The sequence below is a fragment of the Clinocottus analis genome, unplaced genomic scaffold, assembly GCF_023055335.1.
Source record: "Clinocottus analis isolate CAN_PGR_092001 unplaced genomic scaffold, fCliAna1.0.p SCAF_11, whole genome shotgun sequence".
Taxonomy (NCBI): Eukaryota; Metazoa; Chordata; class Actinopteri; order Perciformes; family Cottidae; genus Clinocottus; species Clinocottus analis.
In genome coordinates, this window is record NW_027175832.1 from 16,982,211 (window position 1) to 17,010,209 (window position 27,999).

Here is a 27,999-nt window from a genome sequence, read left to right on the forward strand (position 1 = left end):
GACTTGGAATTAAGCTCACAACCCTTTTAAAGCGGCGGCTCGCACCATGGATGCTACCATTTATCAGATCATATTTAGGGAGCTCGGGGACCTAAATTGTAGTTTGATAGTCGCGCTCCAGGACACTTTTTGGGAAAACGCCTCATGGTCATTGCTAAGCTCTGATGGTAAGATGGAGTTCCTTTTTTTCTTCTTTCTTTTTCTTGTTCAATATTGAGTGATGCTGCCGGCTCGGACAACGGAAACTATAAGCGTCCGGTTTTGTTCTACTGTATTTTCCCCCTCCCCAAGGTTTATATTGCAATGCCACAACCGATGAGATTGGAACCTGCTGGCCGCAGACCAGCCCCGGCATGATTGTAGAGAGACCCTGCCCTGAGTACATCAACGGAGTGAAGTACAACACAAACAGTAAGATATTTAGCAAAAGTTGTTTTCTGTATTTCAATTGGATGAAATGATTTTGCACGAACAAGAGTTTTTTTTTTTTTTTTTTCCTCCTCTTCGTTTTTTTCTTCTTCTTCTAAAACGCACAATGAAGCCAAAACATGCTGGCTGTAAAAAAAAAAAAAAAAGTCCAACATTATTCGGGGTTCTTATTTAAGGTCAAGTATAAGCAAAACACACTCATCAAACACGTCGCTTTGTGTCTGTGGAGTCGGGCTGCTGGCTTCCCGCTGTGCGGCCACAGTGGAGCTCAGTGGTCGTTACACTGATCAGCTGCATCAGAGGGAGCAGATCTCCCCTTTGGAGTGACGTGATTTGAGTTCTTGTTTCTTTCTGTTTCATTATTCCATCAGATATTGTACCCGGCCAAACTTAGACAATGTTCAGATATGTGCCATGCAGTTTCAGTGGAGTTTATATATTATATGTATATATAATCCATATCAGACCGTATAAACCCATAGACCAGAATGCATTATAGTCTGCTATTCTGGAACAAACAGCCGGCTCCTTTTGTTGCCACTGAATACTGACTTGAGTTTGCACGATCTCTGACCACCACGTTTGTTTTGCTGAATCCAGCTCTCAAACATTTCAGACGACTGCCTTGGTGGCATTATAACTTCACCATAACCACACCTGTCACCGTAGATCCAATCTGTAGCATCAGATCTCCATCATGCATGGTGGAGATCTGACACACATGTATTCAGATACATGTGTGGTTTGGAGCTGGTTTGGCCTCAGTTGATGAATGTTTTAATGCCAAATTGAAGCCAAAGTCACTGGTGCCATTTGTAGTAAAACATGTTTACTTGCTGGGTTCTTCATGTTTACTTGTTGGGTTCTTCTTTACTCACAAATAAGCTGAAAGGATGGTTTCTATCTGCTGGCTTGAAAGACAGAGCACATCCAAACCCATTCTGTCTCAGCTAACCGTTTTACCAAGTGTTGAGAACAGCCTTTCACAGCTCTCTAACACCCTGACCGTGTCATGTTATGTAAGTGGTGTATTAATCATAATGAAGTTGTTGACAGATTCACAACAAATTGCAGGTTTTAATTTCAGAAAACATCAGAAAATATCTTGTGAGTGCAAAGGCTTCAGGGGGACAATGTAAGAGTGTGGGACGATGGACTCTCCATTTAACACACACACACACACACACACACACACACACACACACACACACACACACACACACACACACACACACACACACACTGCTGTACTGCGTTGATTCACCTTCTGCTCTGCTGGTGGTCAGTGTTGTTTGGCATGTCTGATTGTTGGATGCACACAGAATGGAGAGCGCAGATTTCATGGTGAGATTGCAGGGATTAAACTTCCAATCTTCCAATAGGGCCGTCAGTTTATTGGCATTTTTGTTTTCTTTGCTGGAGGTGATGAGTTAATTGCACTAAACTCTTATTCCCTCCTGCTATATTAACAGTTTTGACCAATCAAATAGGACAGATTAAGTACAGGAGTCAAAGAGAAATCCATTTTTCAGGAAAACAAAGTCACATTGTTGAACAGATGGTATCTCTGAGGAGAAATTATACAGGTAAAAACGTTTTCTTTCCCCTTGTGTGGATTTAATGAGTAAGGTAATTATGTTTAGAAAGTGTCAACTTACTTTTACAGCAGATTGGACTGTGAACAAATCATTTTATTTCACTTGTCTAGACATGAAAATCACTAGCTTTGTAAATTACCCCTTACAAATATATTTGATTTATTCATTCGAACTATTTGGCAGTGTTGCTGTCACCCGCTACATCAGACCAGTGGCAGACAATAACTGCATTAGAGCTCTTGGTGTCACTGCACTTTACAATCATACAACAGACATTATTTTCCAGGTCGTTTCTCACACTGACTGCAGTATCTTGGGATTTTCTGTTGCCCATATAGCGGATGATAATAGACTTCTGCATCACAGAATATTGTATCAGAGCCAATGAGGCGGACTTGATCGGTTTAGCTGATCGATTGTCATATATGAAAAACACGGACATTTTAAAGAGGCTGATGGTGATTTGTTGTATGGAGCTCCTTAACACGCTTTTCATCACGTGAGAGAGCGTTTGGAGCATTTGGATGGAGGTTGATGGGACTCCTTAGCCTTAGCATGCACTGATTGCACGGTTTAAAAACTAGTTTAGTGCTTAGTTTCGGTCCTTTTCGCCTGAATGTCAGTTAAATATTGATGTTTTTTTTTGTTTTTTTAAGTTACGGGCAAACATGAAGCAGATTTGAATTATTGTCCTCAAAAAAGATAATTGTCCATCTTCAATATTAATCATATCTATTGGGTTAAGTCCAGTGTGTTAGGGCGGATGGCGTGGAACAGTGTGTGCTCTAATGCTGCAACGCTTTCCACAAAGGGACACGGCTTCCTGAGACGTTGGAGGAGAGTTTCTTCATGCTGCTGGGTCACATCGGCGTCACCTATTTTCAGCCACAGATGAATGGAAATGTAAAATCACAAAATAGGTTAGACTAAGAATAGAAGCAGAAACATCCCCCAGTGCAAGTGTTAATTGCAATGGTGCGGTTACACACAGAGTCTAAAATCATGGGAAAAAAGCACACTGTTTTGCAAACTAAAGCTCAATGGATGCATGTTTCCACCCACTTTGGCTCCATACGGTATCGAACCTGAGGGACTAACAATAGAGTATCTTCCATTTGCCTGCTTGGAATGTCTCCAAGCTAAACATGCAATGCTACAGGCCTGCATATTTAAAAAGCATGACCCAAAGTGGGCTCCTGTTGTCGTTCAAAACAAGCTCCTATGCTTTGTACTCCCAGTTGTGGAACACCATGGAGGATACAAACACTATCTTCAGTGTGACCTCGTAGGCTTACTGCGTGACTTTAAAATGAATGGTTGAGTAAGTTATCCGCCAACAAAATTGCAGCTCTACAGAAATCTGACGGTTCACAGGCTCAACATGCCCGTTCAGGTGAGGGGCTGTAAATTCCTTTCCATTTCTTCAAGCATATATAAATATTAATATTTGTGCAGAGTGCCTTAAGAGCTTTATGCATTTTTAACCCTTTATTTAGGTCTCTGGTCTACATGCAATTGACATCCCCACAGTTAAGGCAGAGTTGTGCTAGATGTGGGCTTTCGTTGTCACTGCTTTGTCACCGTTTGACGTATTTTCTGTCAAGCTTCGGGCAAGACTAAATTAGTTTCAGATGACTGCTATAAACACCGTTGGGTTTTCTCTGTCTAGCCTCTACGAGTGCAGCCGTAATTATTCCATGAATCCCGCTTTTTTCGAAAACCCACTCCATCCTTATGTGTTCCTGTTTATTGCCACGGATCCCCGGCAGCACACAGTGTACCTTTTAGTCAACACGGCTCAGAGTGAGAATCACTGCTTCCACAATAGAACTTCATCGATTCTCTTATCTGGATTAATAAAGTCCGAGCCATATCAGCGTGGTGCTGTATACATCCGGATCAGAGAGAGAGGAGCGGAGCTGCTGCATGCTGGGTGGGCACCTCGATGCTTTATTTGAAATCAGATGTGAGTCGGTGCAGCATTGCCTCGTCTTTCAGAGGCAAACATGAAACTCAAGTAGAGTGGTGAGTAAACAAAGGCCTGTCCCGTCATCAAATAAATATGAAAATGGCATGCTTTCTCAAAGATCGCAGTGTGTCCCTTTTTCTTGTTTGTCATGTCAGAAATATTCTCTTGGAGCTGCGATCATGTGATGCTTTTTTTTTTGCAAGAATAAATCTCTTACTAAAATTGTTAAAGGACAGTCTGTTCGGCGCTCTGGGCACAAACAGGTTCAAAGTGAAATAGATTGTAATAGATTGTTGTGAAGCGTGGTTGTGTACTCAAGTAGTGTGAAAGAAAGCATATAAACTAATGACACACATCGCAGCCGAAATATGTCCCCATAGCTCCCTTGCGGAGAAACAACGTGAAACCCATATTGGTACTTTTAGAAGCCATGCACACACTTGACTGTAAAAAGTGCACCGCTTAACACTTCATCTTTTGTTCGACACTCATCCGACTGATCCAATTAACGTCCATGTGCAGCTCCTCATGTAGAGAATCACTCACGCCCCAGTGATTGCACCGAAATCCTCTGTAAAGCATCTCTCCTGCGGTGAATGCACCCCTTGAAGACTTTGGGTATAGTCCATCAGCAAATTCACCTGTCAGCATGTGTGTGGAGCAAACGTTTCACTGGCGATTATTGCACACCAAGTGCTCAAGGGGGGTAATCAGCAGCTGCCCCCCCCCCCCCCCCCTTTCTCCCTCCCACACACACACTGGCTACACACACTACTGGCTCAGCCTTCACACATACATGACAGCAGTGTTTCCCAAACACTTTTTTATGTTTTTGAAATGACAAACCCAACGTCTCACATACCACAAACCCGGCAAATTACTCATTTATTCATTCATGTGCAATATCAATGCATGCATGTGCAATATAAACACTATATTTCTACCTCATGTGCAGTAATGGGCATCCATCCAAGCTCTCAATCCATTGATGTTGGTTTGCTCTTTACTTGTTGCACTATCCACTTTGCTGCTGTAACCTTGCCAATGTTCCCGCTGTGGGACCGATAGAGGATTATTGTATTGTGACCACTCAAGAGGTCTTATCTATAAAACATGAGAAGAGTGTAAATATATGTTCTTGACCATTTTTACTGCCATTTTCTCACCACCTTATATTGGTGAACCAGCAGTATCGATATTTATATTCAACAACTCACTTTTGTTGTTGTTTTTGTCTTAATGTTTATTGTTTTCTGGTGTTTTACAAATTACGACTTAGATGATTAAATTCCTTGTCTCATACATTACGTTTTTGAGAGTATCTCTCATTATAATTTGAAAGCTACTCCAAATGTCACTGAATTACCGATCCTGTGTTCTGTGTTTTCATTAGGCCGCTTTCCATTCACATACTTTTATGTGCGTATGGTATTGCATTAGAGTGATTGATATGCAACTCATTTGTATTCACAAAGTTCATTTGTAGCAGTTTTTTTTTATTGTTGTTGTGTATTTCATAGTTGAAGTAAAAGTTCCTTCTTGATTTGGAAAGTTTCAAACTACATTACTGTCATCTCCTCAGTGACTTGCCATCTCAAAGTGCTTGTTAGAGAAATGTTTTTGGTTTACATTTTAGAAAAGTAGACTTGACTTGAAGCAAGAGACTGATTCTTTTAACAACCAAACGAAAGCATGAACTTCCCTACGGTATTTTTTTTTTTGTTTTTGCTGAGACATGCGTTACTGCAACCTCCTCCTCGTGGACTTTGTGCAGTATAAGGCTGTTATAATTCATGGGTTGGAACAATGTTTCCCCCCAAAAGTGTTGAATTACACATTTTTGGCAATATAAAAAATTGAACTTTGCACCTTCTGATCGAGGTACTAAAAGTCCACAGGATTGAACTACTTGATTTTAATTATGAGGGCCAGACAACAATTGTTGTTCGTCATTATCACAGTGACCTGCCATGAATGCCTTGGATAAAGTGCTCATAAAACGTGACAGCATACACTTGCTTTTTAGCTGTGTATAGTGGTGGCATAAAAGGCTGTCATTATCCAAACGCACTTAACTCCATGTTCGGCTTGTTAGTTTCCCTCAGGGCCACAGACTTGTAGCGCACATCCGTTTGTTAATTTCCTCTCACCAACTGACGTAGCTCGACGCAGTTCAACGCAGCTGCGAGCGTTGACAGAAAAAACACACGGGGCAAACGTTTGAATCTACGACCTACAATTGTAGTTATCGCTAATGTGTGTAGGGGCACGCAAGGAAACGGGAAAGCTTGAGCGACACAGCTGTGAGGAGAAGTTTCCTCGGGCTGTGTCGGCCTGTCTGCTCCAATGGTTATCACTCAAGGCACACAGCTCTTTCAGAGAGTCAGTGTTGCTTGCTAATCAAGAGGAGATAGGCTGACAGTTACCCCGGCTCTCCATCCACTGCTGTTCACAGTGCGATGCTTCTAAGACGTGTTCGGTGAAGCTACGGTACCAGTCACACTTTCATCCGAACCTGAAGTTGTTCAACCTTCCACATGATCGAACTCGATGTTGAAGCGCCTAAATCCATCAGTCAATCAATAGAACATATATCTGTAACAATTGTTATGATCAATTTAATCACCATTCTTAGAATTTCTTCTTTCTATGGCTGCGTGTCGGTCGGGCCCTTTTGTCCACGCCATGGCTCGTATATAAGATATAGTCAACGTAATGTCAGGCTGGTGGACCGCCAGTTTGAAGCCTTGAGTTGGACATTTTGGTCGTCACCATCTTGGTATTTTGTCAACAGCAGTGACACAACAGGGTGGAGCTAAGTACAATATTTCTACTAATTATTTTGAATTTACTTTAAAAAAAACGCAACGTGAAAGGGTTAATGTTGGAAGATGAAAACACAGACAACTCCCAGAACTCCCATATTTTACTCTAAATGGGACCACAAGGTCCCAAATAAACATCATGCTGTATTGAATAAGACTTTGAAACTATCGATTCAGATCATAAATTCTTGTCTACGATAGTTAGCAGGCGTGGATTGTTTATCTTATTTCGGCGTGTATACCCAGCGTTAACCCGACTATAATAATGGAGGAATAAAACACCATGGGGAACCACTTCAGTTTCAGTTGAACTCTCTTATCCAAAAGTAAAACTTTATTGTCACATGTCAACTTGTCAACTTCAGCACCTCTAATTGGCTGCTCTATATGTCCATCAAACAGTAACGGAATTAAAACCCTATGAAGCCTGAATATAACAATACAAATAGACATCACATATAATTGTGAACACATTTTCTTGTGTATGTTAAGGACGACGTTAACAGACATTAAGTAAGAAGTACTTTTCTTATAAACTTCTATACAATCTGACCCAGAAGATGTATCCTGCTATCTTGAAATCCTATTTCTATTCCACCACGACGCTCTCATTTGTGGTTTTGAGTGAATGTCTCGACAATTATGGGATGAATTGCCAAGGCCATGGGATTTGATAGTGAGATAAGATGGCTCAAAGCATCACAGTCTAGCATGGCTGGAAATGTGAATATTTGCTGGTTTCCTCAGTCTTGTGACTTTTCACTGAATCATTCTGGGTTGATTACAGTATGCCAATAATATGTATTGCATGTTCTTTATTGTTATTCATGAAAATAGCTGTATCTGTGACCAGCTTGTCCTCCTGTCACCGCTATTTGAGTCGGTATCAGTATTGGTGCTATTCTAAGAACAATAGAGTAGATTTTTCTTTTTGTAACTTTTAAATTGGGGCCTTTTCTTAACCTAACAATAAGAAGTCCGACATATTTCCAAATATACTTAACCATCCTCACCTGGAACTGCGCATCATGCGGATGACATGTTGTCCTGCTGGGTTCATAAACTTAATCTTAAGCAATGACCTTCACAATTGGCATATTCATAAAGTAAACATGGAATAATAACAGTGGGCTCTCTCCCTCTTTGGCTCCGGTGTCCTGAAGTTCCAGCCGACTGACTCTGAAGCACAAACAGAGCCGACCCTGTTCTTTGAATTTAAATGAGAAAATCTGCTTAATTTTCAATTTCAATTCTCCCCTTTGAGGAACATAATCTCCTTATTATTATTATTAGTAGTAGTAGTAGTAGTATTATGCATCTGCGTAATACTGATCAAATTCTAACAGAACATATCATTTCAGGTTCATTATTGTTTCACAAGAGGGGGTTAATCATGTCTCTAATGGCTCCACACCCACAGGGCGGTAGCACGTAATCTAATACAACCTATGTCATGTATATAATCACACTCCATCTCATTAGTTCATTCATGAAATTCAATGAAGCATCTCAAGTGTAATGAGAATACCAATCATAGTTCTTCCCTTGCTTCGCTAACCAGGGAAATACATAGTCAGATGATCTACAAATGATTTGTTAAGAGACATAGAAAATCATCAAATTACACAGAGGTTAAAAAATATATTAATTAAACATTCGGTAACCTCAAACACTGTTCTCTGATATCAGTGTGTTCAAACGTGGCCTCCCTAAACTGATCAAGCTGTTCTTTTGTAAAGTGGCTTCATTTCCAGACGTTTGCATCTGTATTTAGCGTCAGGAAATCACTTCTATGCAGTGTAGCAGGTGTGTAACCGTCAAGTTACACAGCTGGTTTGTTCCGAGTCCATCAGAAAATATAAAAAACATCGCAACAATCACGACAATCTGTGACAACCCAGAAGGCCAAAAGAAGTGTTTGCTTTGCCGCGTTTTTTATTGATCTCTTCATCAAAAAGGTGTTTTGAAAGGACAAGGGCTACAAGCAATCCCAACTGACAGCTAAGTTTGTAGAATACATTTTAATCCCTTTGAAAGGAAGTGTAAAATGTCAATAAATATGTCTGATCACGTCTTCCATCCTGCTGGAGTAAAGGCTGCACATTCAATGCATTTTGCTCATGTGTACTGTTTCGGTTGAAGCAAGTGGAAAGGGACTTGTCTTTGGACGATAAGAAGACTAATGGCTACGTTCACACCAAAAGCCTTCTGAATATATATAATATAACGTTTATTTGCGTGAGTTTACTTGCTTGACTATATGTGGTTAATTTGCGTCATTCTGCCATCCACCATTAAAATAACCACCAGTTCTGCTTCATACTTCAGAACATCAAACGTCCCCGTGTCTGGGTTCACCCGTAGTCGCACACAGCTCCGACTCCTCCAGGAACTAGCCGCTTCCAGCGCTACTCCGGGCGGGCTAGTAGCCAGTTTGATTCAGCGACGGCAAGACGGCAGTGACGACGTCAATCTCTACAACATTTCATCGCAATCCACCTGACGGTTGTTGAGCTATTGCAGCCTGGTGATAGACTGACACGTCAACCAACGACAAAACAATGCTTCAACTTTTCCCATTTGCATTTTAGGATTGTACCAATCACAGTGGACACAGAGAGGAAACGTTATTGATTCATAATCTAGTATATAATCTAGTATATATTGCATTGAGGACCTCACCTGGTCTCACAACATGAAAAAGGCCCAGCAGCGACTGTATTTCCTAAGAAGGCCATGCCACCCAAGATTCTCACGGTGGAGCGCGTCATTACCAGCTCTATCACAGTACGGTATGGAAACTGCACTGCCCAGCACAGGAAGGCACGTTACATTACGTGTCATGTCATTTAGCTGACGCTTTTATCCAAAGCGACTTACAATAAGTGCATTCAACCGTGAGTACGAACTAAAAGAACAACAAGAAGCAAGAGAGTACAATTTCTTCAATAAAGTCAAACTATAAAGTGCTATCAGGAAGAGCCATCTAAGGCAGTCCAGCGTGTGATGAAAAAACTGCACAGTACATCTCTGGAGCAGCCTCCCCCTCTCGTTTGCTCCGCCAGAGCAACCAGGGCAGCACACGGCATCATCAAGGACACAACACACCCCTCAGCGCAGACTTTTCTCACTCCTGCCATCAGGCAGACGCCACAGGAGTCTGAAGTCCAGAACAACGAGACTGACAAACACTCATCGCACACAATTCACCGAACTGTGAACGGCCGCCGCCGCTGCTACTTCATGTCACGGCCATTTGTAGCAATGCACAGTGCACTTCCTACACTGATACCTTTTATTGTAATTCTGTTTGTAATGGAGGACCCAGCAAAATAAGCTTCTCATTGTACAATGTAACTCTGGTATCTGTGCAAAATATCTTGAATCTCGAATGGAATGGACCGTCACAATTAGTCAACATACGGAGCTCAGTCAAGAGTTGCTGACATGCAGAGTGCACGTGAAACTAATCTTTTTCTAATTCCTGATTTGTAATGGAGCTGTCAGTTATTAACATTTTATTCCCGGGTGATTTTTTTTTATAGTATTCAACTCCATTGACAAAGATCGTTGGATGACATAATAATCCCATTTCTGGGGAGTAAAAACGTTACATCTCTTGGGTTGCAACTATATAATTACATTTTGTAGGGATTCAATGTTATCTCTAACTTTTCCAGTGTAAAATACGGAGTTGACAACACGAAGCTATGCTTTTGCAGGGTCTATTGTCTTAAAAATCTGCTTTTCTTAGTGGCTGCTGTGGCAGTTTTCATTTCTGCTTGATAAACAATTCCAGATCAAGAGCCTGTAATTTCCTATGAAACCATTGAATTGCCTTTGTTCCTTTGCCTTTTTAAAACCGAGTATCATTGCTTTTAAAGGGGCCTAAAGTTAGGGCCTATTGTATACAAACTTCCAGAAGAGATTTTTGTCAACAGCTGTTTCTTTGTCCGTCAAATGGTTTCTCGCATATCTTATGAATCCTTTTCTTTTCCGTCCTAAATGGGGGACGTTTGAGACGTTTTCAAGTGAACTTCCCTGCTGACAGCGAAACACTGCTGAGAAACTGCATGACACGCAGCATGTGTATTTATCAAGCCACTTAAAATGACCCAGTGTGGGGTTTTTGTCGTCAATGTGTCTATCTATCTCGAGCTGTGCCTGATGTATGCAGCATGGACGTTAGAGGAGGGAATCAGCAACTGTATGTCGTAGCAGCTGCTCGGGCGGGCGAGCAGCCAAGGCTGACTAACCCCATACGTCTTCTGTTGATTGGCTCGGTTGACCTGAGCTTGTGTGGATTGGTGCTCCCTGCGGGTGCTCCAGAACTCGGTCACCCTGAGAAATGCCTCACTTTAAACCTGTTGCAGCATTTCTGAAGCCACCTCTCAATTGTCATATGCGGGTAGAGAATGACACAGAGGCTTCTTACAGTCACTGAGAAAACAATAAAGACAGTGGGATTTCTGCTCCGGCAGGTCCGTTGCACTATTCTAACCCTTCGTTTTGGCTCCTTCGTAAAACTGTCTCTAACCAAAAATCTGCACGCGACTTACGTTCCCAAGATCTATTTCAATCTAAGAAGCATCTACAGAAGAAGCGGATGTCTAATTTTGTAATTGGAAATATGTTAATACTATTTTTCCACACAAGCCACAGATGTGCATGACACAGAAAAGCTGAAATGTCTTCTTCTCCTCCTCCTTCTTGGGTAGTTCCCTTCATGGAGTTTTGTCATCTATTCCCCTCTGTGAAAATGTTAACACAAACAAGAGATATTCAGCACCGTTTGTCAAATGAGCATTTGAGTTCAAAAGCCTCTTAACACTCATTTCATCTGCAGTTTAATGCAACAGCTTGATTTTCCTGGAGAAAAAGCAAAAGACATAATCAGATGCACGAATAATCCATGAAAACAAACAGATGTTTTAATTAGGCAGGATAAGCTATAAGTGAGCAGGTTTTTTTTTTCTTCCTTTTAGCGTATTTAAGCAATGAAATGCTAATTACTGGTGGAAGACAGCAGGCAAATGCACCTGAAAGCATAAAAGTTCAGAGCGGAGCTTAAATACTTCTTCATGCACGTGTGAGTGGGTTTTCATTACCTCCTCGAGATAAAACCTCCAAGAGATGTATTTTAGGCAATTCAGTCATTTTTGGAGTGTGGACTCATGATGCTAGAGAGCCGGGGACTTCGAAAAAGATCAGCACCCCTGACAAAATGTATAACAGAGCAAATGTGACAAGAACTGGGCAGTAATATATTTTTTTTTTGTGTGTGTGAAGTGGTTGAGCTGCCATGTTGTGTTTGATCAAACCTGGGTCAATCAAGGGCTTGGGAACAGTTCCATTTTAATGCTGATGGCATGTTTGCACCGACAGGTTAGACCCACTTGAGACTAATATTTTATGATCTGAAACGTAGGTCGTCTGGGTCATAAATATGTGCTAGAACAGTTTGAGTTTTCCTTATTACTGCTCACAAGGAGCTCCTTTTTCTTGCTTTTACGCGTATGTGATTTACTAAATTATAATAATACACACTTACGTATTAATCTGTCACAAGGGTCTTCTGCTATGGGTTTTGGGTAAACGTATTACTTAAGGCAGGTCTTTTTCCAGCTATACTATGAATACAGGAAATATGTGAGGGATAGAATAATATATTTATATATTTGCCCTTTGAGAAAGGACACTTTCATCCAAGACAAAAAGGGCAGAGGAGGTCACCGACACACACAAAGGAATCAAAAAACAACAGACTTGGAGATGAGCTATAAGCCCCAGAGTGAATCACCGACAATGTAAAACAAATCATGACCCAAAAACTAACAGGCAAATATGAAATATTCAGTGCTTAAGTGGCGCCTCGTGAAAAACATACACACGGCTCACACAGATTAGTTGTGAAATGCTTTCCATTCTTTGCTTGCAGCATACAAATTATGATGCAAGCCCTTGCTCTATACTTTTTAGTAAGCAAGAGCAGGTTATTGTCAGAAGTTATTATCACCTAAACTGGTACAAGACGATTCAAACGGAATGATCTGGGATGTGTTTCCTAAAAATAACAATAAAAAACAAGTGAAGAATGTTTGCTAGCAGCAGGAATTTTCTGAAACGCTTGTACAGATTTTCCAAAGCAGCTTTTGAATGCATCCACATGCCATTAAGAGCTCTTAAGGTGCTCAGAAGGAGACTGGACTCACTTTAAAGCTGTGTTGTGTTAAGAATACACACTTTAAAGCCGTGTTGTGTTAAGAATACACACTTTAAAGCCGTGTTGTGTTAAGAATACACACTTTAAAGCCGTGTTGTGTTAAGAATACACACTTTAAAGCCGTGTTGTGTTAAGAATACATAAATCCAAAAGCATGAACGTAAACGTTTTTTGACTCGGAAATACTTTCTGTGAAAAAAAGCTTCAAAGGATGCTCCAGAGGAACTCGTACGGAAGACTAGTTGAATTGTTACTAATCCTTTTTCCAGCGTGTTGAAGATATGTCAAAATACAAATGAGTGTTTGTAACCTCTTGACTCCTTTATGTCCTCTCTTCAACCCTCTGACGTCGGCGTAGATGAGCCAGCAGCTTTGCTCCATTTCCTGCTGATTGAATAACATATCTAAGCTCAATGAGCTGCCAGAGTGTGTGACATTAAGGTGTGGCCTAGTTTACACTCTCCCCAGCCCACAAAATGACATTTTAAATAGCTTGAAGTAAAGCTGCTGTAACTGGCTCAGGTGCGCGGCTCGCATGAGCTCCTTTCATCGTACGACTTTGGGATATTGTACCCTTTCATCTTTATTATAATTTGAAGCTCATCCGAATACTGACTCTCTCACAAAACAGCTGAAACAAGTGGGTAATATATAATAAGCCAAATAGCTCGGCGCTTTGAAGAAATCCGGTTATCGGGAAACGGACCCCCTCCGGCTCAAAATGTGGTGGAAAAACCATTACAACAGTTCCAAGTGAGTCCTTCAAAAAAAGAGAATGTGTCTCCCGAGTATTTTATTCTTTGTGCAGAGAAGGTGCAATGATCATACAGAGTGCAATGAAGCCTGAGGGAGGAAGAGCAAAGTTTACAGAGCGTGTGTCGCTCATGAAGAGCAGCACATCTGTCTGTATGCACATTCAGTTGCTTCCTATGGAAGCTATAGCAGACCTCCCGTATAGTCTAGTTATACATTCAGGCACTTCCCTCTGAGCTAAACAGGATTACTATATATCGATCATATCGATGGCCCAAGAGCAAAAATTCCTATTTAAAAAAAAAAACATGTTTTCTGGCAGAATGCTACTTATTAATGATACCCAAAACATAATAAAACAATTTAAAAAAGAGAAACATTGAAACATAAAGTGTAAATAGGTGCCCCCTCCCCCCTCCTCCCCCCCACGCACACTTTTCCTGGATCATTAGATTTTTCAGAACAGAGTTTTGTATTTTGGTCATGGATATGAGCAGCGCAGATGACAAACTACAGCACAGAGCTATCGAATTCAAGACAAAGAAAGAACAATTTTAAAACTGTATTATTTATGTAGCAATGTTGCGATCAGCTGAGAGTAAAAGCTCAGCCACAACGAAGAATGTGTCACAAAATATAAAAGTTTTCAATCCCCGATGGAAGATCCACTCCACATTCAATTTGAGAACATTTCCTGATTTATCCTGGGCAACACGCATCCAACCGTCCAATCCTAGTGTGTTTGTTTGCATGTACGTACTGTATATATTTTTGCAGCCAAGATAAGCAAGAGAGTTTGGCACGGTGGCTGGCGGAGGAAGTGATGTTGGCACCGAGTAAGCCAGTTGGAAATTGCACATTTGCTTCTTCTTTTTTTTTTTCAGAATGGAGTGTGGACCGCGTTGGGACATTCCAACATTCACACTTTCACATGGCAACATTGTCCCTTACCCAAACCCAGCAAAAATGTGAATAGAATGCAGCGGAATGAAAAATGGGAAGAAAATAGCCTCGCCATGCATAATGTACAGATGGTTAGTGAGATATGTGCTATCCCTGCACCAGTGCCATGAATCAGTCCTGCCTCAGTGGAATGGCTCACAGGGACAAAAGGGACAACCTGCTCCTCTTTCTTTATTTCTGCAACACTGCTTGTTTCACAAACACAGCGAGATAACTTCATCTGGGAAACATGTGCTGCTACTGTGGTGTTAGCTCAGACAACCGAAAAGGTGAGTCTGTTGGCACATACGATGTCTCATGGCGAGAATAGTGTCCGTAACCCATGTGTCTTCTATAAGTCGATTCGAATTGTACTGATGTGGTGAAGCTCAGTTATGAGCGAATGAGAACAGGACATTTGCTGGTTGCGGTGACTCACACTTTCTCAAAACACCTATTATTGCCTGTCTTCTACTGCCATTGACTGCCTGCCGACTAGTTACTCACCACTCCAACCGGCCCAAGGCCGCAAGTGCTTTGCCCAAACCCAGCAGCTCCACTGCAGTCAGATTTGGGTAAAACCACAGAGTGTACGTCCTTAATAATAGGGTTTTGTTAATAATAGCAAATATATTCTCTAGCCTTAGTTCATGTCTAAACCATACATGAGAGTGCTGTCCTCATGGTTGCCAACACTGCACAGTGACTCTATAAATCCTACATGACAACTGATCAATGAACATGGGGGGGGGGGGGGGGGCTCGTCAAACAAACAAGCACAGTGTGTTTAAGGATGCGTAACAAATGACTCTTCTGCTGCGTTTTAGGGGATATACATCCCGCTCAAGCAGTCAACTGCTTGAGGGATTCATCCGACTGATTGATCGATGTGCTAACAGCTCCTTCTCGAAACAGCTGAAAACTGTGATTTTCCTCCATGAGCAGCACACGTCTAGTCACAGTACAGTACGCGCTGCTCTGCTCCTCTGTTTCGAGCGGCCACAAGCAGTTTTCACACCAAATACAAATGTCACATTACGTAACACAATACTTTGAAGGCTAAGGATCTCATTCTGTTGTTGCCACTGCTCCAAGAGCCGCTGTTGGCATTTCTGAGGTGGATGTTTTCCTCACGCACAGGAAACACACTGACTTACATTGCATTGTAAATCATCTCCCTTGATGCTACTATAAGCCCAAGTCAAGTGAGGTTTACACACACGGAGGAGACACTGAATAGTAGGAGAAGGACGTGAGGCAGCAGAGAAGTTATTTCACTTGACGTTCTCCAAGAAAAGAAATGTGGTCAGCGAGGCCGAGCGCCTCGAACCAAGAATGGACATGCTGTTATATGTTTAGTCTTCCCACGGGCCGTTTGAATCCAGTGTGTCTTATATGTTCAGAGACCGTGGGGATTTTTAAAAGCGGCGATGTGAAACGCCACTGTGAGACAAAGCAGAGCTTTATTGAGCATAAGTACTCACTCCCATCCGACATGAAGGCACAGAAAAATACTGCAGAACATTTATTATTAATCCAGTTTGATTTGAAAACTGACAATACAATAATAAGATATTATTCAATGTATCTTTCTTTATTCAATGTGACAATCAGTTGTTGATATATACAGATATATACTATATACAGATGTTGATACAGCTGCTACTTTATTATAAATGGGATTAAATCATATAGCGCAAGTTAAACATTACTGTAATACATCAAATACTCCTGGTTTAAGGTAATATCATAGTGGCTTCAGTGACATGTGCATTATTATTATTATTAGTAGTAGTAGTAGTCGTAGTTGTAGTATTTGTATTATTTATAATAGTATAAATCACAATTGTAGCAAACCCATAATTGCTGTCAAAGGTTGTCATTCACAAAAATGAAAAAAGCTAAACATCAAAGATGTACACCTCAGCATCGCAGCGGTTAAAATGACCAGTGGCTAATCATAAGCAAAACGTGTTATTTTCTTCTATTCTGTTTCCCCCCGACACCACGAACCGCCGTCTGTGTCAAAGAGATAAAGGCTGAGGAATAGCAACACGAAAAATGCTGTTCAAAGTTGATTATGGAAAGTGGGTTTTGAGATATATGCAAATAAACTAAGAGGCTTTGCAGTCCGCCACCATTGATAACATGAGCGTTGCTGAATTGGTATTCAGTGTAAAACTCAAACAGATAGCGGGGCTCAACTTTGGACTGAGATGCGAGAAATCACAAGGATGCGTTTGCCGACATACTGTGGGCACTTGTACAATATCACGAACCTTTACGTTGAATACAGATGCGAGGTTTCAACAGACAAACTCACTTTTAAAGATCAAGCAGCATTTTAAAACATCTATGCTTGCAACAACGCTACAGTACACTTCTATTGTTGTCTTCATTGTGCTCCTCGCTCTTTTCTTGCAGGGAGTGCTTACAGGGAATGCATGGATAATGGGACCTGGGCGTTGAAGAGTAATTACTCCAATTGTGAACCTATTTTGGAGGAGAAGGTTAGTAAAGCGGCACATGAGCGAGCCCACTATGTCCTCCATTCTGTAAGCAATCGGTTAAGCATCTCCGATACATACTGGTTGTCATAATTACACTAATGGCACACATGGGATACCGATCAGATGCAGCAAAAGTAATGTGCTCTAGCTCAGTCCTGTTCTGCTTTACATTCATTGCCTTTTTATATCTTTTTTTTTTTAATGTAGTGTAGAAGACGTAACACATACATAGGGTACGCACACAAGCAAAGCTTGAGGCCAAACTGAAACACTAATGCGTTGCATGTAATGATATTGGTCTTGCTACCTCACATCATGTCTCCTTACTTCTGGAGTTTGCTCCATTTTCTCACATCATTTTAAACTGTGACATCTAAAGTGTGTCAGTGACATGCATCCTGCACACATGTTTTCTCTCACTTTAGTAAAACCCTTCAAAACAGCCTTGATAGATGAATAGATATACTGTATGCACTTGGATTATATTCATGTATTGTTGTGTTCCTAACCGCTTCTCGTTGTTTTATTATCATGCAGCTGCATTCAAGCAGTAACTCATGTGTTGTCTTTGCAGAGAAAATATCCAATGCATTATAAAATTGCGCTGATTATCAACTACCTAGGACATTGTATCTCCGTGGGAGCGCTAGTCGTGGCCTTCATCCTCTTCTTGTGCTTGAGGCAAGTACAGAAATAGTCCCTCTATAAATGTGTCCTGTATGCATGAGACCTCATAGAGGACAATCAGGGAAATTCCCGTAATATCCTTGGACTGCACATCCTTAACTCACTTATGTAAAACTGAATGGATGCAGCTCAGCTTCAGCACTCCGGCAAAGAAAGAAAAAGAACGAACATGATTGCTTCTGGAAGAAGCAGGAACTTTTTCCATGTAACACACTCACACTTCTACTGCCTGTGCCCTACGGTTTGATCAATGTGGGCTTCTCAAGTATTGATTTATTTTAGATTAAAGACCAACATAGTCAATAGTTTCTTCTAAAAATAATCTCTTTAGATTTCATGAAACAACATACAATCTGACACATCCATAAATCAGCTTAGAAATCACAAAAAGGGACTTCCATCTTAACGCCAGAAATGGCCTGAAAATCATCAAATTTTGAATTTTCTTCAGTATTCAAAGTAATCCAGGGATAGTTGTCTGTACATCCATGGGTATAGTGCAAATAGGAAGTAAGGGACATACATAAAATAGTGTAATCAATAAAGGAATAGACATTTTACAAACTGTTTGCATGCAATATTGGAGACTGTGACACGATTGGCCCCAAAACTCTGATTATGTGACTTTGAATCAGCTGTTCCTCCATGAAATCCCGACAGTGACTCATGTTTTGCATTTGGCTTGTGGTAAAGGAGCATACGATGTCTTCGAAACATCATCCACTGGAACCTGATCACCACGTTCATTCTGAGGAACGTTATGTGGATTTTGCTTCAGCTGATCGACCACAATATCCATGAGAGCAATGAGGTAAAAGCTTTGTTTCACTGTGTGCACGCATATTCATACACTTTATAAAACAGAAACTTTAAGATAAGCCATACACGATTTGATATCAAGTGTTTCTGCTGCAATTTTCTCTGAGACTTGTGCGTCTGTTGTTTTTTCAGCCTTGGTGTCGATTCATCACAACAATATACAACTACTTTGTGGTGACAAACTTCTTCTGGATGTTTGTTGAAGGATGTTACCTTCACACGGCCATCGTGATGACTTATTCAACCGACAAGCTCAGGAAGTGGGTCTTCCTTTTCATCGGCTGGTGTGAGTACGTCCATGTTGAAGATGCATTAACACTCCACTCAGCTCTGGGCGATGCCGTTTGTGGGAGACTTACAGTATGTCTTGTTTTGAATGCATGCGGAAAATTGCAGAAGTAGATGTGTGAAAAAACTGTATTTGTGGTTAAACATAATTTCACGAATGAATTTCAATTAAATTGCAGCTGAAATCTAAAATCTTAATCTGTTTTCAATCTCAATAAATTCTTACACTACTAACGATCATACGATTTGGTCGACTAATCAATTAGTTTTTTGACAGTTCTGTAAAACTGAGTTTGTCTACAAAAGCACCACTTTAACTCTTGTGGTTAGCAGAGACTGAAAGGGCAATACCATGCTATGAAATAACTCATTCAGTGTGAAAAAAGGCATAAAAAAACGACAAATCAACTATAGAAAATTAGGTTGGTAAGGCCACAAAACCCAATTAATGTCCGGCTTATCTTGATCCTCTCTGCCCTCATACGCATCATATGTATCTGTTGTTCAGTGATTCCAAAATCAAGAACGTGAATTGCGTTTCAAACTTTGTTCTTGGCTTCTGAGACAGTCGCGGTCCATCTAATTGCGGTTTTAAAAACGTTCAATGTTTAAACATGATCTTTTTCCAACAGCTCAAATGTCATGTTTAAATTTTCCACGGCCGATTCATTCCTCAAGAATGTTTTGGGATGAACCGAGAATCTGAGCGTAGTTTGAAACAGTGTACGAGTACTGCTTGTAAATGAGAACCAGCTTGTAGAACAGCGGGCCCCCAGTGGTATATATATATATATATATATATATATATATATATATATATATATATATATATATATATATATATATATATATATGTGGCATTTCAAGTGAACTTTTGCCTGACGGAACGCAGTCCAAGTGAAGTCTGGTCAGCGAGTGAAGCGAAGGGAGACCTTTTAGTGCTTCAGACTCAAGATGGTACTTTAAATTCATTTCAAGAGAACGGAGCTCCGCTGGAGTGTGGAAAATGTCATTGTTTGTGCTTGACTTCCAGTCATGGGATGAGCTTTGAACGTGCACTGTAGCAGATGACCACATTCATTATCTATGACCACCTTGACTTAAACTACCGTGCAGTATTAGCAAAGCGGGGTGTCAAAATATTTCATAGTGAGGCAGAAAAAACATGGAAACGTTTTTGTCTGCTTCCCTGAGCCAGTCTGACATTTCCTCTATGTCTGTTTATGTAATGGACATTGTGTGTTCTTGCAGAAAGGAAACTATACACGCACACACACACACACACACACACACACAGAGACACAGACACACACACACACACACACACTTTAAAGCATTAAGGTCATGCTAAACTGACTCAGAGATTTATGAAAAATAAAAAGATAACCAGCAGATGATATATGATTAGTAGTGACGCATGGATGACATGTTTGGGAAACTCATATTGGTTCTAAAATAGAAATAGCCAAAGGCAGATTTCAATCATATCAATGTAGTTTCATTAATTATTGTGATTAGAATCGGAAGCAACTGACAGCTTTTCCTTGTGATTAGTCACGTTGATCTGTGCAGCTCCCTCTTACTCCTACAGGCTTATATTATATATATTTTAATTTTAGATTCATTAAATATGATAAGCCACAACCCAGTAGGGTGTATTTTCATTTTCAGTTCGACACAAAACTGATATTGAAATGTTTTCGTAATCAATTGCCGTCATTTGAGATATCTCATCTGTGAAAAGTCAACATCATCATTTACCCGTAAAGAAGGATGTTTACACGTCGGTGCAGCCAAAGAAACATGGCTCATATTGTTCTCTCTCTCTCTCTCTCTCTCTCTCTCTCTCTGCTGCATGGTGGAAATTGAGATCCAGTGAGGAGATGAGATATCTCATTGTGCCACTGATGTCTTGAGAGATTGTTAATAAGAATGCATTGAGGAAAAAGTGGAAGTGGAGCAGATTTAATCTGTCATCCAACGAGAGGCCTGAGAGATGGGCTCGAAATAGCTTTAGAGCTTTTCAGCTCCACTAAAGTTCATGTTAACCTGAACATCTGATCCACTTTGTCTACACAACTTGACCAGTTGTGATTAGTTTTCTGTCACCGTCTGATTTGTGCAGTCACACACGGTATTTATCGTGAAGTTAAATTAGCTGAAAGTCAAGAACGTATCGCTTGTTGGAGCAGACCGTCCTTCAACTGAAGTCTTGAGTGCTTTGGTGTAGCAATGTGAGGGCTTTACTTCTTTCTTTCTTTCTTTCTTTTCATACTTTCATTTTAAGATGCAGCAAAAAGGCGTCGGCGCTGCGGGGGAGCGGGTCTTTGCCCCTCCTTAAAATGTATAACTTGTATATCTGTATGTTTATGCAACGCTGTGAGGATGGCGTGGGATAACTGATAAGCTCACAGGAAATAAGCTATAAAGCTTTGAAAGGCAGTCCATGTGAACATGAAAAGATTACACTGCAGTAGATGCAAGTGTGCTACTTGGAAAAATGGGAAAACCTGGAAAATAAATCTGAATTGCATGAATAATTTTTAAGTAGAAATGCCATTATATCCCTTAAAGTTGTGAAAATATGATAACAGCACATGAAGTTCAATTATTTTATTTTTTTTACACATGATTCAAGCACACTCAGTCTTTTTTTATGATAACATTAAATCCCTATAACTAAATATGTGGCCATAAATCATGTTAGTGGCAGAACCGGCAGCTCATATGTTGGTGTGCATTCCCCAGATAGCTCATACAACATATCAGCGTTGAAATGATGAAATAATGAAATAATGAAATGTGGTCCATGTTCAATAGAAAGTGCTCGCAGGCTTTAACGTGAAAAATTGAGAAGTTTATTTTCCAAAATGATTTTTTTTCAAACGTCATACATTATATTATTTGATTAGAGGCATTTCACAAAATGTATTATTTACATTGACACGTTTCTCTGAAGACCAGCACCTTCAACATCTGTTTTTTTAGATAAATGTATAAATCCATAATTTATCTGCTGGACCTCTATGAGTAATCATGTATATGACTGTGAATACATCAATACATCATTAATATAACGGTGTTATTAAAGGTTTTATTCTGACAAAATGCTGTTCCAGTTGATACTGCAATGTTTTTAGTTAATTCTGACTGAAATGAAAATGTTTATGTCTCCACTCCAGGTATTCCATGCCCTATAATAATAGCTTGGGCCATAGGAAAGTTATATTATGAAAATGAACAGTAAGTATCCAAACAATTGCTTTCGTTCGACGAAGAATATAATTTCCATAAATCTTCCGGTGTTGATTATTTCTTTTCTGCTGTCAAACAGATGTTGGTTTGGTAAAGAACCTGGAAAATATATGGACTACATTTACCAGGGACCAGTGATTCTTGTGCTTCTGGTGAGCGGTTACACAGCAACTGTTCTTCCGCTGCTTCTTCTAACAAGCTACTCATTCACATGACACACAATTCACACCAACATAGAGATCTGTCGCTTACGCCTGCTTTGAAGGTGTAAAGTAATGGAAAGAAAATATGCCCTGACATGAAAATGGTTTCATAATGAAAGCTTTTTTGGAAACTACGGTACATCTTCCTGATGGGTTCAGGCATTTCTACGCATAAACATTTTATTCATAGGAATGGATCAGCTAATAGTTTGGTAGTAGCTGCTCTAGGCATGTAGCTGTGGGGCAACCGGTTATTGTTGAGGAAGTTGGGGGTTTGACTTGTGGCCTCCTCCTCCTCCTCCTCCTCCTCCTCCTCCTTCTCCTCTTCCTCTTCCTCCTTCTCCTCTTAATGAGCAGATTATGTTCGCTGCAGAAATTTGCTTTTGGTGTTTTTGCAAAGTACGCCTTCAGCACCGGGCTCAAAACGAATTATTTTGCCTGTTTTCTTTCTAGATAAACTTTGTTTTCCTCTTCAACATTGTCAGAATCCTCATGACCAAACTAAGAGCTTCAACAACGTCTGAAACAATACAGTACAGGTGAGTGATTGATGAACGCCATCTAGAAATGACTCGTTCTCCTTCCGTTTGTATAGCAGCAGCTAATGTAGAAAGTGGGCTAATATTAACCTTTAAGATGTTTGAAATTATTCAAACAAATCCTCTCAGAGAGAAGATATTTGGGGATCAAAGGTTGCGATGCTCACGACAGCAAAGTGACATCACTGCCAGAGCTGATCAATTATCGTTCTTATGACTTCAAGCTTTTCAAAGTCTCCCCATGCAAATGCACTTGAGTCTATTTATTTTGGCTCCAGTCATCTTTGGAGGTGGCAAACCTCTGTGCACGACTTTGCTTCCTCAGCTTTGATTGCTGCGTCAAGTGTATTTGTTCTCCTTGGGGGATTATTTTTGAGTCACAGCGAAGACAACTCCGGCTTCACAGGCTGGAGTGGGATTCACATTACGTGACACATATGCTGACGTGAGCCATGCAGATTTAATAAGTGAGTGGAGGACTGGAGTGTCAGGCGTAGATTGTTGAAGCAGAAAATAGGATGTCTCCTTCAATAAGATGTCGGTTTTTACCGGAATTACAAGAACATTTTAAACAGTGCGGTAACTATGACAAGGAGAGAAGAAAAAAAAAAGGGACCTTCTGCGATGAGTAAATTGCTTGCTTTGCGCAGCTTGTCATCATTACGGAGCTGCAGAACCTCCACGTCAAAATGAATTCATTCATACAATACTGCATATTGAATGCGTTATTGTGAACTCAGACTTATTAATGGCTTGGCTTACTGCAGGCCTGCTAGTTCATAATGAAGTAAACAAAACCCGAACATTTAGAAATGCCTTTTTTGTTTTGTTTTTGGGGGTTGCTCTAATAGAACACGGTACCGTTGCCTTCTTGCATCTCTAATCACGTGTTGATATTTTTTAGACGCCTGCAAGTCGGCCCAATGGTTCCAAAAAGCAACTTTGGATGAAGTCCAATTTCTTTTTCGAGAGATTCCACAAATAAAGCTGCTGATATTTCCCGTCTTGTGTCTTCACAGGAAAGCAGTGAAAGCAACGCTGGTCTTGTTGCCTCTGCTGGGCATCACCTACATGCTCTTCTTTGTGAATCCGGGGGAGGACGACATCTCGCAAATCGTTTTCATCTATTTCAACTCCTTTTTACAGTCTTTTCAGGTGAGGCTAAGGAAACCGATGTTGCGCGACGCGGGTCAACGCTCCAAAACAAAAAACAACACACACAGACACACACACACTCGCGGTGAATAGAGCGAGTCATCCGCATTTCTGAATGTTTTTTGGTGTTGTATCACTTCTTTTGCCTTTTAACGAGCCTTCTCGTGGGAAGATGATCTGAAGTAGCATCCCGGCTTTGCCTGCGCACCATGTGGCCCTCCTGCCTCCTGTGCAGTGCTCTCAGATGACAGGATTAGCGGGGCCACGTGGGCATGATGTCTGCTCTGTTGCCATTTTTTTTCTTTTCTTGCGATCGCCTGTGCTTAACTGTAAGACAGAGTGGGTGGAAAAAGGGGTTTTCATGCAGAGCTTCTTTATAGTCAAGAATTATATTTGGTATGACTCATGTCGCTCTCAAAATTGAACACCTCATTTATTTATTTTTTCTTCCCCTGATTCTGCGGCATTCTGCGATTCCTAATTAATGTGCAATACAGCTGCATTTGCCTCTTTTAATAGTAATCGGTCTTTGTCCTCTGCAGGGCTTCTTTGTGTCTGTGTTTTACTGCTTCCTAAATGGAGAGGTGAGTCACTGGAGTTTTGCAAAAGACTCAGTATTTATGAATTTAATATAGTTGTCAATGTGTTTCTTGATAAATGATCTTAATAGAGCCACACGTGGATTTTCTTGATGAGTTTAGTTAAGTGTTTTTTTCTCTCACTACCCTCTAGGTACATTTAGTTTTCGCTAAGTTCAAGCAAGGGGCACGATCAGGTTGATTTCAGGAGGAAAATAAAAATGCTGAAAGATGTTCAGTTCTATGAGGGAAATTGAAGCGTGTTGATTAGATAGGCAAAGAAAACCTTTGCCATCATCGAATTACAATGACGGCAAATTGCTGGACTTCCAGGATGTAATGCCATTACAAGAATTACGTCTCTGTCAGTAATTGTGAAAAATTAAAGACCCTTTTGCCGTTCTTTTTTTTTTTTTTTTACAACCCTTGAGTGATTGAAATCAGTGGTGGAGAGGCTGTTAATTTGATGAGGAACTTCAAAGAATGTGAGGGAACCATTTTTGGTTTCTAATTTAATACAAGTTCAAAATTGTCTCTGGGTGGCATGAAGGGACCGCTTTGGGTTTCGGACGTTTAGACGTTTGTGTTCAGTGTCTTACAGAGATGAGTTTTCTTGTTTGCGGTAAATTGTCTACTTGTCCCTGATTTGAAAAGAAATGGAAACAAGGAAATAATATGTTTTTGTTCGGGGGAGGATTGACAATATTTACAGTGCATACACAATAACTTTCCTTTTAACATGATTAGCCTAAACAACACTTTTTGAAGCATTTGAACCCGCATATTGCTCTTTCATAATCAAAAACTTTATATCATGTATTCTGTCTGGATTCCCTGAAGGATGCAACACTATCAGAATAGTTTGACATTCACACTTTTATGGAGTATGAAGCTCGAGCAGGCGACAGTTTGGTTAGCTTAGCACGAAGACTGGAAACAGGGGGAAACAGTTAGCCTAGCTCTTCACAACGTGTTATTACACAAAAGGAGATGCAACATGTTTATTAGCAAGATTTAGAGGTGCTTTTGTTTCACTTTTGAACAAGACTAGCTCCTATCCAATTGTTATGCTAAGCTAACTCAACCTTCTCCTGGCTGTAGTTTCATAATTAATAAAAACCCAAGTGTGATATTTATCCTCACATTTAGCAAACATAGGTGTTTACCAAAACGCTAAATTAGTTATTTCACAAAAAGACCCCAAAGTTCCGTGTCGTAACATTCATTCTTCTTTGCATGGACAAAGTCTTCATAATAAATACAATGATATCAAATTCTTCCGACCACGTCTTAGGTACGTTCTGCAGTAAGGAAGCGGTGGCACCGCTGGCAGGACAACCACGCCCTGCGGATGAGAGTGGCACGAGCCATGTCCATCCCCACGTCTCCAACCAGAATCAGTTTCCACAGCGTCAAGCAGACCACAGCTGTGTGACCACCATGCAACATCCAGGAATCAGACGAAAGGAAGTGATGTACAGAGCCGACTGAATCCTCTCACGAGGCGCCAATGTGTTCAATGTTTACTGAAGAGCCCTGCAGGGTCTCTTGTCTGGTGGGAACTATTTGTTGCGTCCATATTCTTGGAAGAAGAAGAAGAAGAAGAAGAGATGCGTGGAAGAGTGTACATGAGGTTTGGGGTTTTGTAATGAAAAAGAGGAAAAGATGACGTCGTCAGCTCATCGCAACAAGTCTTTTCTTACAGCGTTCTGATCGCTGTCATCTTACTGCTTCGAGCTTGTTAGTGGAGCCGGATGATCCTACAGGATTTGCAACGGGAAACTTCAACGGCTCAGGCACTTAAAGACATCTGCTCCCATTGTTACTTCGTGGTCGGGCAACGTGGTATCCGTGCAATTGAATTAGACGCATTGATCACGATGCACTCAAAAATGTTGCCTTGGATTTGAATTTGGTGCAATCAGCAGCTGCTATTGACAGCGAGAGAGAGTCTTCAGGGAAGGGTTCACCTAAATTTATATATATATAAAGCCAAACCATTCAAAAGAGGCACTCAAAGCTCAATTAAACACTTGGTATTCACCAAAAAACAATCTCAACAAGTGGTAATTACCTTCTGGTCAATGCGAGCTGGGTTTATAGACGCCATTGTAATGGACGTCTTTGGAGCAGTCTGAGCCTTCTCCTTTAAGTCTTCTTTTATACCGTGTTGAATTTCTTTTGTCGTGTACTGTACTGTTTGTTGTGAAGACTGTCAAAAGACTCCGGCGTTCTCTCGTTTTGTTGTCTTATCTATTGTTTCTCGCTTCCACGTCATCTGCATTTCGCAGAGAGGGATGGCGTGACGATAACGAGCAATTTAATGTGTCATATGTGTTTGAACTCCCTTCTGCGGATGGATGAGCGAGACGAAATGAAACCTCTTCCAGATGAGTAAAGATAAGATTATGTATGATATACAGTTAGGATTCATTTATGTAATTTATGTGTACGTGAAGTGCCATGCGTGGATTTTTCATGCGGTCACAGTGGAAGCAGATTAAATTCGTCTGGCTTTATGAAATCCTTGTGGTATCCAGTAATCAGTGTCACAGCTAAGCTGCTGGTTTAAGAGAGGGAAAGCTTGATGAAATGAGCACCAACCATTCGCCTGTAACGTCAACGCTTACATCTGCTCGGGCCGCTCAAATACAATCATCCACCCTCAATGTCAAACTCCAAAAACACTTTGATTCCCGCCAAAAGAACAAAGATGGGAGAGGGAGTGTTGGCTTTGAAAAAAGGATTAGGAACAATAAAAAAAACAATGGGAGTTATGTTGCGAGCTAAGCTTTTGATGCAGATGTTCCTTTGTGTGTCCCTAATACTACATCACATCAGCAGAGTATTTACGTCTGGTACAGTTAAGAATGTTTAAAAAGTAATAGCTTGTCATTTCTTTGTAAAGTATTCGCATTACCGAGAGTTAGATAAGAGGATTAAATCCCTTCGGTCCCATATCTGCCGGTTAGCTTAGCACGGCTAGCTTTGTTCTGTCCACAGGAGTCTTCAAGAGGTTCTGATCTTCTCGTGTAACTCTTAATTCTCAATCATTCCCAAAATGTATAACAATGTTCCCAATAAGTAGTCTGGTTTTCATTTCAGTTTGGGTTTCGATGTAATTATTATTTATATTCATGTAGTTTGATACTTTCATCAGGATAGTGTCCACTATTCTACTTTAGAATGGAAAAGAAATGAAAAATAAATTTGGTCGAGAATTTAC

The 27,999-nt window shown here is 40.6% G+C and overlaps 1 protein-coding gene across 1 annotated transcript; it reads left to right on the forward strand.

Moving 5' to 3' along the window:
* Positions 1–9: 9 nt before the first annotated feature.
* LOC137805368 (corticotropin-releasing factor receptor 2) lies at positions 10–27,999 on the forward strand. The gene is made up of 12 exons (XM_068605260.1): positions 10–167; positions 292–411; positions 17,164–17,249; positions 17,824–17,930; positions 18,630–18,747; positions 18,888–19,041; positions 22,226–22,286; positions 22,378–22,450; positions 22,955–23,040; positions 24,060–24,195; positions 24,738–24,779; positions 26,068–27,999. Exons 1-12 carry the CDS (start codon positions 47–49, stop codon positions 26,206–26,208), a joined length of 1,245 nt encoding a protein of 414 aa, XP_068461361.1. The 5' UTR covers positions 10–46; the 3' UTR covers positions 26,209–27,999.

What these genes read in the sequence shown, in the direction of transcription:
- LOC137805368 (XM_068605260.1), top strand. Translation starts at nt 47, where the DNA reads ATGGATGCTACCATTTATCAGATCATATTTAGGGAGCTCGGGGACCTA. An exon ending in GTCATTGCTAAGCTCTGATG is followed by an intron (nt 168 to 291) that starts GTAAGATGGAGT and finishes CCCCTCCCCAAG; the next exon opens with GTTTATATTGCAATGCCACA. An exon ending in ATATCCATGAGAGCAATGAG is followed by an intron (nt 18,748 to 18,887) that starts GTAAAAGCTTTG and finishes TTGTTTTTTCAG; the next exon opens with CCTTGGTGTCGATTCATCAC.